Source organism: Drosophila guanche, unplaced genomic scaffold, assembly GCF_900245975.1.
Source record: "Drosophila guanche unplaced genomic scaffold, DGUA_6, whole genome shotgun sequence".
Taxonomy (NCBI): domain Eukaryota; kingdom Metazoa; phylum Arthropoda; class Insecta; order Diptera; family Drosophilidae; genus Drosophila; species Drosophila guanche.
This window is the reverse complement of record NW_022995753.1, coordinates 1,147,882-1,166,808: the sequence shown is the minus strand read 5'-3', so window position 1 is coordinate 1,166,808 and position 18,927 is coordinate 1,147,882. Positions and strand designations below refer to the sequence as shown.

General features: G+C 48.1%; 2 protein-coding genes across 4 annotated transcripts; one reads left to right on the top strand and one right to left on the bottom strand.

The window, feature by feature from the left end:
* The first annotated feature begins 1,119 nt into the window (after positions 1-1,119).
* Positions 1,120-3,427, top strand: LOC117588566 (transferrin). The gene is made up of 5 exons (XM_034279956.1): positions 1,120-1,259; positions 1,327-1,569; positions 1,638-2,733; positions 2,790-3,174; positions 3,237-3,427. Exons 1-5 carry the CDS (start codon positions 1,184-1,186, stop codon positions 3,336-3,338), a joined length of 1,902 nt encoding a protein of 633 aa, XP_034135847.1. The 5' UTR covers positions 1,120-1,183; the 3' UTR covers positions 3,339-3,427.
* Positions 3,428-3,719: 292 nt separating this feature from the next.
* On the bottom strand, positions 3,720-17,546 carry LOC117588565 (cytosolic purine 5'-nucleotidase). Of its 3 annotated transcripts, none has more exons than XM_034279955.1 (8): positions 17,529-17,546; positions 16,136-16,218; positions 6,015-6,088; positions 5,740-5,953; positions 5,529-5,675; positions 5,283-5,403; positions 4,276-5,217; positions 3,720-4,222 (listed from the first exon to the last, which is right to left on the bottom strand). In XM_034279955.1, exons 2-8 carry the CDS (start codon positions 16,210-16,212, stop codon positions 4,064-4,066), a joined length of 1,734 nt encoding a protein of 577 aa, XP_034135846.1. In that variant the 5' UTR covers positions 16,213-16,218; positions 17,529-17,546; the 3' UTR covers positions 3,720-4,063. The 3 variants fall into 3 exon arrangements, with proteins under 3 accessions (XP_034135846.1, XP_034135843.1, XP_034135845.1); XM_034279952.1 differs by lacking the exon at positions 17,529-17,546 and adding an exon at positions 16,545-16,845; XM_034279954.1 differs by lacking the exons at positions 16,136-16,218; positions 17,529-17,546 and adding an exon at positions 12,597-13,202.
* Positions 17,547-18,927: the final 1,381 nt, after the last annotated feature.

Genomic DNA, 18,927 nt, shown 5'->3' with positions numbered 1-18,927 from the left:
TGCACATGTACACGCCCACGCCGTGTGGCTTTTGTGATCTCGTTGAGCATTCAATTCTATTAAAGCTTATTTATTATCCAACTAACCAAGCCTCTACCTCCCACGGATTCCCCTTTTCATTGAGGCACGGCTTGCATTTTAAGTAATCACAAATTTAAGTTTTCAGTTGAGTTGCGGTCTCTGTCTCTGTTTCTGTCTCCCCCTCTTGATTGCACTCAGCCGGTGTGCCGGTGTGCCGGTGTGCCCGTGCCGGTGCCGGTGCCGGGTGGTGATCCTATCAAGACTCATCCCATAGAACAGGTTTCGTGCTTGGGGCAGCAATTGTTTGATGGCAAAATGAAACCACAACAAAGTGAAGCCAAGCTCTAGACTTTGCCGAATGCTCTTCCTTGGGTAACGGAGTGGAGAGTTTAAGACTAAAACGGGAAGCCATTTCAGTATTTTCTATACGTATGTAAATGTCATTCCTTGTCATCATACATCATGCTGCCCAAGTCTCTTTAGGAAAATAACCTACCCCGACAATGTGGGAATAGTTGAGCTTGATTTATGGTTTATGAAGTACAGGGAGAAGGGAAAGTGGGTTGCACTGATTTGCGTGGCAGAGGGTGGCATAACCTCCACAACTAGAGGGATCCCCCCCGGGCGATGACTTAACCGGCTGCGAGAAAGATCTACGGTCTAAGTGGATTGTTGTGAACAGAAACGGCTCAGCGGCCCTAAGCTTCAATGAGTTAAATAAATTCCTGGAAGTAAAAGCTGGATATCTGGAAAATACTTATTGAACGATCAATTATCTCAAGATACAAAAATGAAAAAATAAAAACGATTAATTGAAGCAGGAAGGGTGGGAGTGTGATATATAAGGCTCTGGATCGTTAGCTCTGGAGTGTTCTCCAGAGTCGCCCTCAACCCCCTTCCAGAGCCACGTCAACCCACACAGCCGCGTATCCACCTTCCTCCCCTTTGGCCTGGGCAGAACCGGTCTTAATGGGCGGCTCTCCAGGAGGAGAGGCTCGCCAGAGGGGAGCAAACAGATCAGAATAAATAATGAAATGAAAAACAAGAGCAAGAGCCCCAGCCAGACAAAGAGCGAGAGTACAGTATGTATGGGTGATCGTTGGGTGTATAAAAGCGCCGGCCGGCCTGTGATTCGCCACAGTCTAGCTTTGACGATACGAAGATGATCGGTGGAACTTGGTTGCTGCTCTTGGTGGCCCAACTGCTGTTGGCTTTTGGCCAGGCAGAGGAGCCCATATGTGAGTCTTACGCGTAACATTATGAGTTCCATTCGGGAAAGCCAAATGCTCCCTACTCTCCCTGCAGATCGCTTGTGCGTGCCGAAGATCTATCTGAAAGAATGCCAGCAGCTGCTGTCCGATCCCTCGGAGGCGGGCATACGCATGGAGTGCGTCGCCGGGCGGGATCGGGTGGACTGCTTGGAGCTGATTGAGCAGCGGAAGGCAGATGTGCTGGCCACGGAGCCGGAGGACATGTACATGGCCTACCATCGCAAGAACGAGGACTATCGCGTGGTCTCCGAGATACGCACGCAGCAGGACAAGGACGGTAAGTTCCTAACCCTAGCTGGACCTCATTTCTCGTCTGATTTATGCCCATTGATGCCCCATGCCCAGCTGATTTCCGCTACGAGGGCGTTATCCTGCTGAAGAAGTCATCGCCCATTAAGACACTCCAGCAGCTGCGTGGCGCCAAGTCCTGCCACACGGGCTTTGGCCGCAATGTTGGCTACAAGATTCCCATCACAAAACTGAAGAACAATCATGTGCTGAAGGTCTCCGCGGATCCGCAGATCTCTGCCACCGAACGTGAGCTCAAATCGCTGTCCGAGTTCTTCTCGCAGTCCTGCCTCGTGGGCGACTACTCAGCCCATCCGGAAACGGATCGCCTCCTCAAGAAGAAGTACTCCAACCTGTGCGCTCTGTGCGAGAAGCCGGCCCAGTGCAATTATCCGGACAAGTATAGCGGCTATGACGGTGCCATTCGCTGCCTGGACAAGGGCCAGGGCGAGGTGGCCTTCACCAAGGTGCAGTACATCAAGAAATATTTCGGCTTGCCTGGCGCAGCGCCCGACTCGCCGCCTGCCGAGGGCAATGCCGAGGATTTCGAGTATCTGTGCGAGGATGGCAGCCGTCGTGCCATCACGGGACCCGCCTGCTCCTGGGCCCAGCGACCGTGGAGCGGCTACATCTCCAATGAGCACGCTGTCCACGGCACGGAGCAGCTGCACCAGCTGCAGGCCCGCCTGGAGCGCTTCTTCGCCAACGGGCTGCACGCGCAGAACAAAGAGGCCGCCGCCCATCTGCTCATCCAGCCGAATGCCGTGTACCACAGCAAGCCGGAGGCCATCGATCCCAAGGTCTATTTGGAGCGGGCCGGCTACAAGGATGTCATCGAGCGCGACGGCAGTGCCATCCGCAAGATCCGTCTGTGCGTGCAGCAGGAGGCTGAGTTTTCCAAGTGCGAGGCCCTCCACCGGGCAGCCTATGCCCGCGATGCCCGACCCGAGCTGGAGTGTGTCCAGGCCACGGACTGCGTCGACGCATTGGGCAAGGATCAGGCTGATCTGGTGATCTTGCCCGCCTCCGGCTATGCCGATGCCCGCCAGCACAAGCTGCAGCCCATTGTGTACGAGCAGCTCGCCGACCAAGACATTCTCGTGGCCGTGGCCCCGCCCACCCTCAATCGAGAGGCACTCCAGAAGGCAGCCATGTAAGATTTTGTCCTGTAAGTGACCCAAATCTGAGACTAACTTTCGCTTGCCACAGCAATTACGATGCTGAGAACGAGCGGGCTCGCCTTTCGGCCGCTTTTCTCAACAAGCGACGCGGACAGGACGGCTGCCACATCTCCCCCAGCTCCGAGCAGGAGCTGCTCATCGTTCCGGCCTCAAAGCTGGAGGAGCACAAGGACTGGCAATTGGTCTGCCCCGGACTGACGCGCAGCCCAGTGACCGACTATCGTGCGTGCAACGTGGAGGTGCAGCTGCCGCGCGCCATCTTCGTGCGCTCCGACAGCAGCTCCGTGGAGCAGGAGACGGTCAAGCATCTGTTCGCCCTCATCTCGGACAAGTTCGGGGCCAGAGGCAAGCTCGTTGATGTCTTCGCCTTGTTCGGGGAGTTCCAGCAGGGCCACAAGGACGTTCTCTTCGATGTGAGTTGAATTCGCTATTTCCCCATTTCTAGCACATTTTCAATCCCTCTGTGTCTTTGCAGGACAATGCCGTGGAGCTGTCCACGCAGCTGAAGAATGACGTTCAGGACGAACAGATCTACAGCGACCTTCAGTGTGAGGGCAACAAGATTGTCAAGCAGTGATTTACATTCTCCTGGAGCGCTGCTTATTCTCCTAAGCATTCTCCCCCCTAAGCATAAATAAAAAACCTTTTTTTCGCATATATAGCAAACGATTTCTTTGGGCTTTGCATTGTTGAGGGAAGATCCACTGAAATAGCTTCAAGTTGGATTTTTGTATAGTGTTCCCCGGGGGTCAAGGGCTTCCAGAGCGCTCAGGGAAAATCACTTCAAATAAATAAATTATAATTAATCCATGAAAGACCCTGGGAGACACAGCACATCGTTGCGCCGCTTCAATCTTGCAATCTTACGCGTCATGCAGCAGCGACACTCGGTCGTTCGCTTGTTCCCTTCAAACATTAATTGGACAGCAGAACAATCACCGAAAACGACATAAAATGCTTTCAATTACAGCATTTTAGTTTATTAATTAATTAATTTAAAAAAAATAGACATCATATGTATTAATGGAACCAGCTAATGTATATAATGTATATATATGTATATATATATCATAACTGTATAACCGTATGGTATATATATTTTTTCAGGCGTTTAAAATCGCCAGGGAAAATCGTACGTTTTTCAATTAATTGCTTCTGCTTTCAGTTTCGTATTGGGGGGGGGGGGGATGGGTTTTGGGTGTATTAAGGGGTGGGGGGGAAATGGAGAACATTTGATAAGAAAATTCGTTGATCTACCAGCTGCAGTTGGGTTCTGAGTAGGGAAAGGCCAAAGTCCTCGCCCTAGTCATCGGAGGCGGCGCGTAGCTGCTGCTGCTGCTGCTGCTGCTCCGTGCACGATGATTCGCCGCCGCTGGGTATCTCCTCCTCCTCGGAGTAGTCCTCGTCGTGGGTGTGAGTCACCACAGTGGGTGTCGAGGGACGTGTGTGGACAATGGAGCTCTACGAAAAAGATTCAATAAGAGAGGAAAAAAGGCTTTCATCTAGAGTCTTACAGCACGATGCAGATCCTTGGCATCCTTGGTGGCTTGATCCTTGATAACGTCACTGCCGGAGACGCAGCGAGGTGCCTCTTCGAAGCAGGGAGCCGCCGAGGGCGGTGGCTGATGGGCCTGATCGTGGGCCACCGTCGACTCATGGGGCAGCAGCATGGCGGGTGCGCGGAACATGTACGAGAACGGGTAGTAGATGAGGTTGAGCAGGGTGGCGGCATAGACATCGGCGTACCGCACCACCTGGCTGGAGAAGAATGTCTGACGGGAGCCAGAGCGGAAGAGCGAGCCCATCATGCCGTACGACATGTCCATTTTGTGTGTCACGTCCCGTATGCACGTGCGCAGCTGGGAGATGTCCGGCTTCTCCTTGGCACTCGAGTCGAGGTCGCGATAGAGATCGCCCAGCTTAATGTCGAGGTTCTGCAGCTCCGCAAACAGCTGGCACTCGTCCGTCCACACGTGCAGCTCCCGCACCAGCTCCGGCACGATGAGGAAGGTGCGCCAGCCGCGGATCTTCTTCGACTTGAGGATATCCCCGAATATGTGATCGCCCACGTAGAGCACATCCTTGCCCTTGGCATTGATGAACTTGGTGAAGAGCTCACAGGATCCGCCCGAGTACACTTGGCCCGGCTGCAGCGGCCCAATGTGTGTGCCGATCTTCAGTCCCCCAGTCTTTGTGTCCACCTGCCGCAGCACGGTGCCCTCGTCGAAGAAGAGCGGCTTCCGGGCATCCACGACAATCACATCGAAGTAGCTCTTCCAGTCCCTGTGCGGCTCATTCGGTGTGGCGCCGTGGGGGAAGTCGAACAGGTATGTCATGATCTCATTGGTGTACGTGTAATCGCTGTTCGTCAGCATAAAGAGCTTTGCGCCGGACTCCCGAATGCGTGAGAGCACCGTTGGCAGACGCTCATCCTTCTTCACATAGTGAGCCATGTTCTGGAAGATCATTATCAATGGAAATCAGTCGTTAAATGTAATCAGTCGAAAAAGTGAGGTCTCACCTGAGTGGTTCGTCGCTTGAGGTCACCATCGGAATGCACCCAGTCGACGGCACGACGCACGTCCTGGAAAATGGACTTGTACGTGAATAGGAAATCACCAGCTTTGATGCCGCGCTCAACGCTAAGAACAGAGAATGAAGAAAGGGAACAGAGAGAGAGAGAGTGTAGAGAGTAGAGAGTAGAGAAAGAGCAAAAGGGCATACAAAATGCAGGATGGAGAATGGAAACCATGAGGTTCAGGCTTACCGCACAAATTCGTTGCTGTTGTTGAAGAAGTCAGTGAGACAGGCGAGCAGATAGGTTTCGGGCAGATTGAAGAGCGTGTTCAGCACATAGACACGCGACTCGTCCAGCTTGAGAAACTTGTTCGGATACAGCTCGTACACCTGGTGGCTGTGCGGGAAGAGATTTATTGATGACATGAAGCTCTCTTTTTATGCCGAATTTCCTGACTTACTGCTTGATGAACTCAAAGCCATGCACACAGACCAAGATGTTGCCGTAGGCATCCACCTTCAGCAGATTGCCGTAGAGTGTGTCGAACCAGAGGCCGCGCACGGGGAACGTTGGATCGTATTCAAATTGCAGAATCTCCTTCGGATAGCCCATCGAGACGAGGCGCTCTTTGACCAGATTGAAGCCCAGCTGCTCATACTGCGGAGACTTGTACTCTTCGAAATAAAGGAGGTTCATTAGTTCACTTGAAGGGGCAGCCAAAGGGAATAATCATACCTGCCAGTGTGTAGTCCATGTCGAAGCCATAGTACTTGATGTTCTCCAGATGCAGCGATCTGTTCACGAATACTCTGCGGAGAGCAAAAACAAACAAAAATGTGATTGGTATCGGGCGTTGCATACGTTTAGGCGCGGGAATTATAAAATATTTCGCTCAATCTATGCGAAGTTGAGGACGTTGTTGATAAGGCAAGCGATCTGTCAGTCGTTTCGTGTAAAAACAAACTTCAATTGTGTAACGAAGGACGCAGGACATTTGCCACTTTGTCATTGCTCTTTGATGCTTCTCCTCTGGCCTCTTGCGGCTGCCACAGTGATTACAGCGACTGCGGTCAGCAATTAGTGTAAAAAACTTGTTCTGGGCTGCAGCAGCGTCACGCCCCTTTCGACTATGGCTGCTGACAGGCCACTGCCACGCCCATTGACCGACCGCAAACACACAACACCCCCCCACCCACTTGTGGGAAAACCCATTAGCAGAGCGGCCGAGCATGGGTTAAATATTTTGCGATGCTCTCCCGCGCTCTCTGCCACAATCGAGAGTTCAACCAAATACTGGCAGTGCGGGGTTTCTTATTCAATAAATTGATGAAAGAATTATTATCTTCACGGAAAGGGCATTTAAGGTTCGGTTCTTTTTGGGTAAATCATTTCCATCTTTTCCCCGAAATTCTGTCTGCTCTCTGTCTTGCGTTTATCTATTTCTGCACTGTCCTTTTTGGCAGTTACATAAATATATTCTGCAGAGTTCACTTGAACATTTGCCAAGTAAGTGTTCAAGTTGGAAGCTTTTTTCTCCACTGTTTTGGAAGGACCTCATCACCCATTTGAAGCCTGATCTTGTGTGTTCACACGCAGAGAGAGGCTTGGTGAATTTTTGTCAGCAGCAGCAGCAACAGAGCCCCAGGTCCAGGCAGGGACACAGGGGAACGATGATTTACACCTTGAAACTTTTATTGAAATGGCAAATGTGCAAATGTGGCAAATTTAGAAAGTTTCTTCAGTTGTGCAGCAGAGAAACATTTACGCGAAAGGCTAAACAATTAGGAGACACTTCTATCAGCATCTAGCAGCTGCATATTTGTGCACCTGAACAGAGCAGCCAATGGACAGACAGACAGGCAGAGAGACAGACTGAAAAGATTATTAATTAGCGATCGCTGATGGCTTTAGGGTTATAAATAGAAAGACAAATTGCAACAAAAGCGGATCCAAATTGGGTGCTCCCAAGCATTGTCTAATTGTTGCCACAAATCACATCGCGTTCCCCCAAAAATAGACGATGCCCCAATGTCAATGCCATTTCTCCCTCTCTCCCGCTGTTTGCTCTAGGAAATATTATAAATAAATGTTTTACAGCTGTGTGCCTAAATGCTCTAAGGAATCCTCACACTTTGTGCGATTAAATGCAAAAATGCATTCGGACGGGGGCAATTCTGAGCCTTGTTTTTTTCACATTCCTCTTGATAACAAGGGAGAATCGAGTGCGTCAAACGTGTTGCTGCTGTTTGCTGTTTGCTGATTGCATTTCACTCGAGCGATCAGCGATCAACGCTCGACCATCGACAATCAATAATTTGTGACGTGATTACGCGCCCAGAGGTCATTCATCATACAGTGTCTGAATGTCTGCTACAAGATCAGAGGAACAATCTAGATTCTAGCAGCTTTGCCACCCCGTCACTTACGCATTCAGTGGCTGTTGCATGCCACTTGCTGGTGTTTCCGTTTCAGTGTCAACTGTCTTGGCCGTGCCACTGCCAGTGACATCTGTGGCCTGCTGGCCATTCTGCAGCCTTAAGCTGCTCTCTGCCACTGTTTTCGTCGCATGCCAACTTCTTTCGCAGCAGCCTCCACTTAGACGACTGCAGCAACTGTACTCCAAATGATGGCTGTGGCTGCTGTTTCTGTTATGCATTGCAGAAGGATCCTGCACAACGACAATCACAATGAATAGCGGATGAGGGGGAAAGCGGTTGTGGGTGTGCCCTGGGCTGATGTTTTCTATGAAAAGTGTGTGCGAATTTCTCCCTCAGTTTCTCTTCACAGTTTTCATTCTTCATTTTATTTGTTTTGCTGCTGTTGCTGCTGCTGCTGCTGCTGCTGCCGAAAATGGGAATTTATGGCTGAATGCTTATCGCTTTCGACCCTTTTGTGTGCACGAGAAGGGGTCCAGACGTCAAGGCTGTCAAGTGCTGCCACTAGTGGCTGGCTGTCCTTGCCACAAACAATGTCTGCAGTGCAACTGAAGCAACTGTCAGTGCAACAGCAACAGCAGCAGCAGCAGCAACAACAAATTGCAATAGCAATAGCATTGTTTTTGATTAGATTTACGAAATTGCTTGCCACCAGAAGGAGCAGGAAGGAGAAAGGAGCATCACATAATGCTCATAAATCGCTGTCATCCCCAACCCCAATCCCATTCCCCTGAGGCCATATCTCAGGGCCAATTTCTTTGCTTGTAAAATCTAAATTCATATCATGACCAATGACCAATGGACCAAAGTTTAAGTTTATCAATTTATGTGTTACCAATTCTGCGCGATTCCATTCACTCGCTTCTCCCCCAGCAGCAGTACCTAAGTTTTTGCTGTGCGTCACAGACTTCCACACCCCAACCTGACACTGCCTGCTCCATTGTCAACATTCTCTTCACGCTGAACGGTTCACAATAAGTGCAACACAGTGGCCAGCAGCAACAACTGAGACTTTCAGCATCACAGTCACTGCTGACGTTGACACTGCCACGTGCCCAGGGGCACATGCCCCTGCCTCAGAGTGGGGGGGAGCTCGGGCTTGCCTGTTGCATGGGTTCTCAAGTACAACAGCTGTCGAGGAGCAGCAGAAACTGTTTCCCGATTAACAATTTAATTGGTTCCCTCAGCTAATTCCACGAATAATAAGTCCAAGCAGCCGCCAGTTGATCCGCGCCATTAATCAGATTTTGTCAGAGAAGAATCGTCAGAATTTAAATCAAAACTATTTGCCGGAAGGTGCCCAGCATCCAGCAGCGAATCATCAAAGCCTCCGCCTTCGACATTCACCAGCGGTCACCTACGACGCTTGAGGCAGTAACGATTGTGCCCCACAATTGGGGCGATAATTGAGTTAATAAGCACAACCACAAAACTAAATAGTCGCCGAGGAACCCACGCACATGCGGTGCAGAGAGAGGGGGGGAGCACACACACACACACACACACACACACACACAGAGCAGCAGACTGGAGCGCTTACACTGGACAACAGGAAACTTAGGTCTTAGGTGAGGACTTTGGTCTACAGAATCATTAGGATTGTGAAGTGACTTAGGATGAAGTGATCTCTAACTCCTTTTTTGCTTTCTTTGGCACACATTTATTGAGAGTTTTATGTGCCCCAAGTTATGTGTTGAGTAGTGTAACTCCCAGCTTTAATTGCCAAACAGCCACAGGAAAGGAAAAGAGGACAGGGAAAGAGGAAGCTGCTTATATGGATATTGGGATTACGGGGGGGTTGGAAGAGGATCCTTTTGGGTGAACAGCACAGTAATGAGAGAAAACACGGAGAAAACACCAGCCCGAACTGCACTCGAGGCGAACACAAACTGAGGGGCGGCAGCCAGCCATAAAAACAGAAACCGAAACCGCACCACAAACTACTAACGACCCATCCAAAAGACTCATCCTCTCCGTTCTCCGTACTGTCCGTCGTTCCATCTACTGTTCCCTGGGTAATGTCCGCGCTCTGTTATGTATGTGTGTGACAATTTGTGGGCTTTCGGTTGCTTTTTGGGTGAAACAAATATTAATGGTAAACACTTTCAATTTTTAAGCCGAGGGGCAGGCTATCGCGTGCGGCCTTGACAGAAGGGAACTCGCACAAGGGGTCTCAATTGATTAAAGGCACTTTAGCATGTGAATCGCTTTGACTTAATTAGGCAGCAGCAAAAGCAGCCTTCATGCACCACACACACACACACACACACACACACCTTCCGTTCAATTTCGTTGTCATATTCATTCCCTAACAGAGTTTCAGATCACAGTTGAAAGTTCAAAGTTTAGGGGGAAAGTTATACGATCCCAAAGATGGTGATCATTCCTCGCTCAAAGGAATAAAGTTTCCATTCAAAGTTCCAGTCTGTTGCTGCTCCTGCCTGCAGGATGCCACCAGGATGCAGTTGTGACGCGCGTTTCCATCGCTTAGGAGAGTAGAGCAGGAGCAGAAGCAGGAGCAGAATGTCATTTGCATTTTAATGATGAAATGCCAAGGCGAGACACGCATTGAGAGAGTCAAGGTCAAAGGCAAAGCCAACGCCATAGCCATAGCCATAGTCATTGCCACACGCCGCATGCCACGCCCACCAAACACGGGCCTGTCAATTTGCATAAATGTCATAAACAAAAGAGGCAGCAACTCCGATGGCAACATCAACAGCAAAACAGGCACAGCTGAAATGCTGAATTAAATATTACATTGACCACGAAATCGCCTTTCTACACCCACATTTGCAGCTCACATCTGTATCTAAATATATACCCAATATACGATGATGAATCAGGTGGAATATATTACGATATGTAGAGCTACTTATGCAGATTTACGAATGGCAAGTGGCAATTGTCTGTGTCTGTGGCTGTGTCTGTGTGGGTGTAAATACACTTTCCAATTTCCAAGTGCGACACATGCGAACCAATTTGCTTATTTCGAAGCAGTTTTTGGTTCATTAATCAAATGATTTTGCCTCACAATCAAAACATTATAATCAGGCAACCGCACAAGAGAGTGTAAATGTCAGAGATATGCATGCATATGTATTTGCATATTTATTAATGTTCCCTCAATTGAGATAGAAGTGAAATTTTAATAACAAGTTCCAAAATGGAATCTTATCTCCCAATCTAAATAGAGAGAGATATTTTCTTTGTTTTCACTTTTGGTGCTTCATTTTCTTTGTTGCCACTCATCGGAAAATTATTCTTTGTTCCCCCATTAATTTTGTTATAAGAAATATTAACTATTCTGGTCAATTCCACGGGAGCCTTTGTGGGCGCCTGCCATTCCCTCCCCTTGTATGAGGATCTCATTGGATGGTGTCCCAACTTTGAAGATCTCTCCTTTCACAATGCAGGGCCATGGGAAATTTTGCATAAATTTCCCATTGAGTGCACAGCAGTCGCCACGCAGTGGCCACAACGAATACAGCAATGCGGGGGGCACAAGAAGTAATAACAAAATAATAAGTTGGGGCTGGGCGAATGCAGCAAACAAAAAAGCAAAATATAAAATATAAATGAAAGAGTTTGCCGCAATTAAATCGGAAACTGCATACAAAATAAATAAATACATAAATATGTATGTATGCCCATTGGGGCACGGAGGATACACAAATATTAAAATATATTATTCTCATGTGAATTTCAATGGAATGCAAATTACATTTAAGTTTTTCTGCTGCTGAGGCTGCAGTTGCAGTCCTGGCCCCGGGTCCTGCTCCTGCTGCTGCTCCTGTTGCCGTTCGAGGCATTTCCGTTTCCGGCTACGCAATAAAAGTTGCCAACTACGTGACTCCTCGCCTATCCCAGAGGGCTGCAACCGGAGGGGGGTGCAACGGTACATATTTTTCTGATTTAAGACAATCCTGATCCTAGGAGGCCACCCCAAAGTTGAAGTTGCACGCAGACAGGTGCACACAGAGAACGGAAGGGCGAAGGACATTTTTTGCATTCGTAAGCGCCAGAGGGAGGAACAAATTGAGAGAGCAAAAGCTGCAGGTCACGTCTTGCTCCTGAATTAAACCGTTATGCAAGGGGGGGGGGCGTCGGGGGGTCACCTGGTTGTGGTATAAATATGTCAATTCAATCTGCCAATGATTGAAATGATTGAGGGTCTGAATATGAGTCCACAAGGGGATCAGGCAAGCAGGCAATCAGTTTTGATTTGAGGCACAGATTAGCGGGCAGTGCCTCATTAATGCAAATGTCACGTTGACAGCCCCACAAATTTACATTAATTGACAACAACAAAAAAAGAGACTAGAGGAAAACCCTCCCAAGAGGGGTGGAAGGGTGTAAATAGAGGCAGCAATTAGGCAGAATGCCAGACATCTTTCGGGGCGAGCAGATCTCTATCGGTGCATCTGCATATGAGTGTTTGCGTGTGTGTGTGTGGCCAAGGGCATGTTCATAACTGTCTAAACCAGCAGATGGGGCTGTCAACAAGCGCACCCCTGAATCTACCTTATGCCACCTTGCTCCTTGCGCCCCTTGTGACACTTTCTGCACGCTCAAAAGTATGCCACAAGAACTGTCAAAACAACATGAGAAGGATGAGGGTTTTCCTTCCGCATTCGATAAGAAATATCGCCGTTATCTGATGTGCTTCCTGGCACCACCAAGAATCTGCATCGAAATGAAGATGACACTGAATAAACGGGCAGCTGCATAGATAGATAGAGTGGATAGTATATTAAGGTATTATACAGGGTATCAGGGGGTAAACTAAACTAAAATTCCCAATAGTGACTCAGTCAGAGATAAGGGCAGCTCGATGAGTAAATCAAAAAGAGAGACAGAGGGGGAGAGAGTGAATGCTCACCTGTGACCCAGCTCACGCTTGTGGCCATGGAAACTGGAGACACCATCGAGGCTCATTGTCGCCAGTCCATTCAACACCGACTGATCCATGTCCGTCTCCCCGATGGTCTGTGTCCGCTCCCGATCACGTTCTCGTGTGGAAATTGTGGAATTGGAATGTTTCTGCTGCTTTTGCTGCTTAGGCTGCGGCATTTTCCGACGGAGGAGCAGGAAGTGCTCAAGAATAATGCCAAAAATGCGTCGCGGCGTCGCTGCTGCTGCTTCTGCTGCTGCTACTGATACGAGAGCAGGAGAGCGAGTGGGAGTAGAGTGAGCGGCGCGGCAGCAGACGACAGACGTGATAAAGAGCGATAAAGATCTTATCAGGTGGCGTACGTAGCGACGGCACAAACGCTTCCGTGGGAGAGTGGAGAAGAGAGGCTTGGAATGATCTCGTGCTTAGCAGAGTTTCCCCACTGTCCGGCGATCGTCGTCGGCTTATCACAGACCGAACCACGATCGGAGTAATTCCAGTAATAACAGAAACAAAAAAGGGAAAACAATATCTCGGTCTCTTAATGGGGCGTTTCGGTAGAGCGCACAATTTCGGTCAACGTTCGGATTTCAACTGAAAATGCAATATATAAATGGAGGAAGGAAGCAGTGGAAGAGGCCCCACCAGCCCCAAGCAACAGCAAACAGCACCAGCTGAGCGAGAGCGAGACGTAAACCAAGGTGTACTCCATTCAAGGTATGGCACACCCACTCTTTCACTCTCACTGTGATACAGCCAAGTGCAACTCTAACAAGCGTCAAGAGAGCGCGCGCTGAGATTGCCTCACCCCTTGCAATATACACCTTGGCTCTGGCAAAGCAACTGACGCATACGCTCTCCGTACAACTACCTACTCTCCCTTTTAGCGGCAGCAGAAGCAGCGCCGAAAGCTTTGCGCGCGCGAGAGAGAGGGAGACAGCGCTCTCCCGCTCTAGCCACTGTCTGTCTAGGTGTTGCCGCTCTGCATCTGCCCCGCTCTTGCTGACGATGTCAACGTCGACGACTGTCTTGTATTGGTGTTGTTGTTGTTTCTGTCCTGTTGTTTTGATGCCTTTTATGCAATAAACAAAAAATACGTATTTTGCTACCCATTTGAGGCGCACATTGTAGCGGGCATGCTCTACGTGGCCTTAGATTGTGGCTAGGCACAGTGACACGGTGAGCATACCCTTGTACATATAGGGTATGTATTCGCTGAGACACAGATCCTACTTTATAGTTGTAAACTACAAGTTGTAATATGTATCTTATGGTGGATCGTTTGACAAGGGTCTCTTTTTTGTCTACACACTCGAACACCCACCTGAGAAGACTGGCATATGAGTCGTACTCATGCGAGTGCCAGATACTATTCCATGGAAATTTTTTAGTGTGTCAGGCAGAAAATGCTTGGCAAGAGCAGAAAGTGACGAAGAAATGGAATGGTAATATGTTTCTGCCCATATTTATGTATACGGTAATGCTGCCCACACGACTCCCTCCCCAATCCAGTCATGATATACAACAAGTTTCATACATACACATGTACATACGTATGTACATACATAAATAGATGCGTGGGATGGTTCGCGACTTGGCTAAGTCGAATTTTTGGAGTGAAACGAGATACGATTCTACAGATATCGCAAGTTACAGTGCTTTTAAATGTAGGCCCCATAAATCCACGCACGCTCACTGCGTTTTCTGTGTTTTTTTGATATGCAAATCGGATTGACACTTTTCGACGGGCAGCCACACAGGCATTCAGTCCGAACAGTCCAAGCTCTTTGTGGCAGACACCTATCCCAGCTCTTGGCAGCTGTCCGTCATGGCACATCTTACTGTACAAACTCCATAGAGAGATACTCACATAGATTTATGGATATTAATTATGCGCCCAATTAAAATATTGATGTGCGAGGCGTGTCCAGGTCAGCTCATAAATATTTCATCAGAAATTTGCATATTTCCCTTCACTGTACTCCAGCGTGGAGAGAGAGAGAAGTGCGGAGTACGTTTACCTAGTATATGTAAATAGAGCTGTAGCTTCTCTCACTCTCTATCTCTTTTGCTATTCCAACTGACTCACTTAACACCTTCGATTGAGACAAACTTAAAAGCGTTAAAGCGTTCTTCCAAATTACAAGAAGAACTCAATTACGTGTACATATGCATGTATGTATGTATGTACGTACATATGTGCTTCTGAATGTGGTTTCTTTCTCTCTTTTGCTCTGCTTTGCATGGCGTCAAAGTCAAACACACACCCAGAGAAAGAGATACGTACATATACACGCTGGCACCTGTATGCAGTTGCAGTTAACTCTCGAACGGCTCAAGTGCGCCCCACTTAAAACTGCATCGACGCCTAACAAGCCCCATTCAAGCTGCCCCGCAACGCCACCACACCCTGCCTCGCAGCTCTCTTATCCGCTCTGCTCTGGTCGACCCCTCTCGGAAAACCGGGTGATAATGGATACAGCGTCACAAAATATTATAATCAGCTAAAACAGAAACATGGCACTGGCCATCAGTGATATGCACTAGAATACGCAGAAAACAAAAGACTGTAAAAACAGAGTATACATTCATACATAAGTACATACATTCATCTGTACATATGTACATTCAATATGTACATATTTATATGTAAACTTTATAAACTTTAATTGTCGAATCACAGCTGCAACGCAATAGAGCTACGCCTCATCCAGAGCCCAAAACTAGTGCGCATCTCTATCAACAGCAGGTTGTCAAGTGAACGGACTACGAGTATTCGTACTCGTACGTCCCCGGCCTCATGCTACATACATATGTACATAGTTACATACTCGTATGTATGTTTGTGCATGGATTAGCCTGCTCCGTGGGCTTTCGTTGTCACGCAGCTATGTAGCCGTTGCCGTTGTTTTTGTTGTTGCCGATTCGAGATAAGGTGATAAGGCAATATAAAACAGCTCGAGCTGGCATTGACCATGGAAGATGGGGCTCTCTCTCTCTCTCTCTCTCTGTATTCCTGTCTCTATTTGTGTTGTGCTCTCCCCGCAACTTTGCAAAAAACACACATGCGATAAATATTGATATTTGTATGTGCCTATCTACTATGTGCGGAAAATATACATAGCTCATAAATAAGATTTAACCACATTTTCCATCAAAATAAATATGCAAATACATATGTATATATGTAATATAAAAACTGGTTTTACATACACATGTACATATGTACATATGTGTTTGTGTTGGCTAAGTTAGTTCGCATAAATAAAATAAAACTTTTAGTGGTCACTTTTGCTGTTGTAGAAAAAACTCTAGAAATTCAGATTTGATGATAATCCCTGTATAATCCCTCCCACCAAAAGTATTACATATGTTTATGTACAGATGTACATATGTACATATGTACATGCATGACCCCAAAAGTAATTTCGAGGCATCCCACAGAAGTGCTGTTCCTGACCTGCCGCAAGCCCCGAAGGATTGAGTGGGTGGTGGCACCAAAATGGTTTTCAAGTGGGTGGACTTACCTATGGGCTGCATGGCGATAATACTTCTTGGGCAGAGCCGAGCTGGGCCCGGGCGTGTTGGGTGCCGAGTCGCTCATGTCGCACTGAAATTGAAGTTGGAGTAAATTAGTAACCAATTATTTTTCACTGCTCACACCCACACACACGCACACACGGATTTTGGCGAAAAGAAGGATGACGGTGGGATGGGAGAAAGAAGGCAGCAAAGCATCAAAGGAGAGTAAAGAAAAACAGGCAGCAGACAGGCGGCCCGACTGACTGAAGCAGTGGAGTCGGACCTGACTGACACAATTGGCACAAGTTTAATGAGTTTTTGCTGAAGCTGATTGATATGTACTTGGTTCGTTCTCTCTCCTCTGTTGCAGATGTGTGTGTCGTGTAGCTCCGTCCCTGTCGGTTGTGTACTTACTTGGTAGGGCAGGTCGCAGTAATCCCGGGCGAACGCCTTAAAGGGGGCGGCCGCCTGGCCAGCATCTTCGGGTGACGTCCCCTGCATTCTGCCTAAGCTAGCATAGGCGCCGTGGCCACTCCTCTGCTTGCAGTTCGGATTGCTTATATTACTGTTGATGTGACGCAGCAGCAGCGGCTTGCCGTAATAAGAAATTTCGACTGGAGGAGCTGTGACTTTAATTTTTCGGCTTCTTGTTAGCTGGCGGAACTGCAAAGTGTTTGTTATACGGCGTAAGTTTCTCATTTTACGGCGTAATAATGAGTCAGTGGATTGAATCGGGTATATAATGTGTAATTTTGTGTGTAGATTGTGTGGGTGTGTGTGGAGAAGCAAAATAAAACAAATGCAGGAATATGCTATGTTTCTGTGTGTGTGTGTGATTAATCTCTCTATCTTCCTCCTACAAGGATGGATCAAGCGGAAAAACGAAAGGGGAAATGCGTGAGAGCAGAATGAACTATTTACATTCACAGCCTGAAAGTAGGCTCCCGCCACAGCAGCAGTAGCAGTAGCAGCAGCAGCAGCATCAGAGATGTGGCTAGGTTTTTGCCCACCGTTGCTGCTTCTGCTTCTGCTGCCGTCTCAGCTCATGGCTTTGTTGCTGTTGTTGCTATCGCTGTCTTTTTGCTGCGTAATTGCACAGAAACATCTTCACCACACCATTGAGTGTCGGCAAACAAATCACATGACGTCGCCCTCTCTCTACCTCCACCCACCCTTAGGCGTGTGCCTAACGTATTGATTTGCCGGCAGCGGCAGAGGCGAATGGAAGAAGTAACGGAACGAGCGGCGGCAGAGCTCTAAAAATATGCCCCGTGTCCATGGAACAGCAACAGCAACAACAAAATTAGCAACAACAACAGAGACTGCATGAGTCATCTGTTTCACACCTCTGCCTGTGGCGAGGGCGTGCGGGGTTGATAGAGGTGTCTCAAACGGTACCTGGAGGAACACACAGGAGGCTGTTGGAGTTCTTATTTTACTAAATGTTCAATGATTCCGTTATTGTTTTGTGGTTCCAGCACTTTTGCACTTGCACTCACTCACGCAGCGAGACGACGCGATTCATAAAACACACTGGGAAAACTAATGGAAAGCCACGGACCGACCGAGTGTGTACTAAAACTTTTCCAAAATTACATACGGCCGCGAGAAGATGCGTGTGTGCGTTCGCTCTTTGGCGTCTTATTTGCTTTGCTTATTTTTCTGCTTTCAGAGTGTGGGCGGGGATCGGCAGACGGCTACGAGGAGAGTCACTGCTTTGTTTTATCTATTTTGGTGGCGCTTTTGATGGTCGTCGAGTCGACGTCGGGCGGCGTGTTTTCAGCTTTGTGGCCTACCTTTTGACAGAGCATTTATTTCCTTAATTTTGCTTTCACTTGAATTTCGTTTATATTTTGGACTGCAATTCTGACATTTGAGGCGCAGGCGCTGGGACTAGGTTCGCTCTCCCTCTATCTCTCTCTCTCTGTTTCGTTGCTGGCTACTCTCTGTCATATGCTCGCACACTAGATAACGGAATGGTGGAGACAGAGAAGGAGCAATTATTTGCCGGCAGAAAAGCTCTCTGTTGTTTGTAAACAATGACGTCTGATTCGCAGCTGGCAGTGCCGTCCTAGCCCTTTTGGCGCCAAGGCGAAAATTCAAAATGCACATTGGAAGTAACCATAATTGATAATGTTAACATGTTAACAAGAGATTTTTATTTACGATAGTGTAAATCCTGTATTCCCTCTCATGTCACAGTGATAAAATCCAATCGTTTTCTTTTTCTTAACGATAAACCCTGTTCCAGGTTTAACATTTTCTTCTCGCGTCCGTTCGGCTATCATCTTAAGTTGCAGCAATAAATTGAAGCGCTTTCAATGCTTTTAGCTGTAGCTTTTAACGTGTGCAGCTTCCGCGTGCACTTCCTCTCCCGAGATGGCCATGTGGGAAGTGTAGGCCCCCCCTCCTAAGCCAGAGCCCAACTTGGCCAATGGCCACTGACCATTGCCGTGGCCATCGCAACATCATCATCATCATCTTACGCAATGCTCTTTATCAGCTTGTGGCAAATGGAATTTTTCACGCTGCACATTTCAGGTGGCTGACTCTGCATCTGACTCTATGTGTGCTAGTGGCTTTTCAATAAACCGCCCATAAAAAAAGGGGCCACATCCGCCAAATCCAACCGGCCCCCCACCACGGGAAGGAGGGAGTTCAACGCTTCTGCTCGGTGCTCGGGACTTGGGCTTGTTTGTCGCACTTAATGCTGTTAAGGCGCTAAGCGGAACGGTAAATAAAGTGAAGTGGCCTGGAAGCGACTCCTCTTGCGGCCTGCAGCAGCAGCAGCAGCAAC

Coding starts and splice junctions, on each gene's coding strand:
- LOC117588565 (XM_034279952.1), bottom strand. CDS start 16,829: ATGAGAAACTTACGCCGTATAACAAACACTTTGCAGTTCCGCCAGCTA. Junction 16,219..16,544: donor ACTGCGACCTGCCCTACCAA/GTAAGTACACAA, acceptor CTTCAATTTCAG/TGCGACATGAGCGACTCGGC. Junction 5,404..5,528: donor AACAGCAACGAATTTGTGCG/GTAAGCCTGAAC, acceptor CTCTGTTCTTAG/CGTTGAGCGCGGCATCAAAG.
- LOC117588566 (XM_034279956.1), top strand. CDS start 1,184: ATGATCGGTGGAACTTGGTTGCTGCTCTTGGTGGCCCAACTGCTGTTG. Junction 1,260..1,326: donor CCAGGCAGAGGAGCCCATAT/GTGAGTCTTACG, acceptor CTCTCCCTGCAG/ATCGCTTGTGCGTGCCGAAG. Junction 1,570..1,637: donor CACGCAGCAGGACAAGGACG/GTAAGTTCCTAA, acceptor CCCCATGCCCAG/CTGATTTCCGCTACGAGGGC.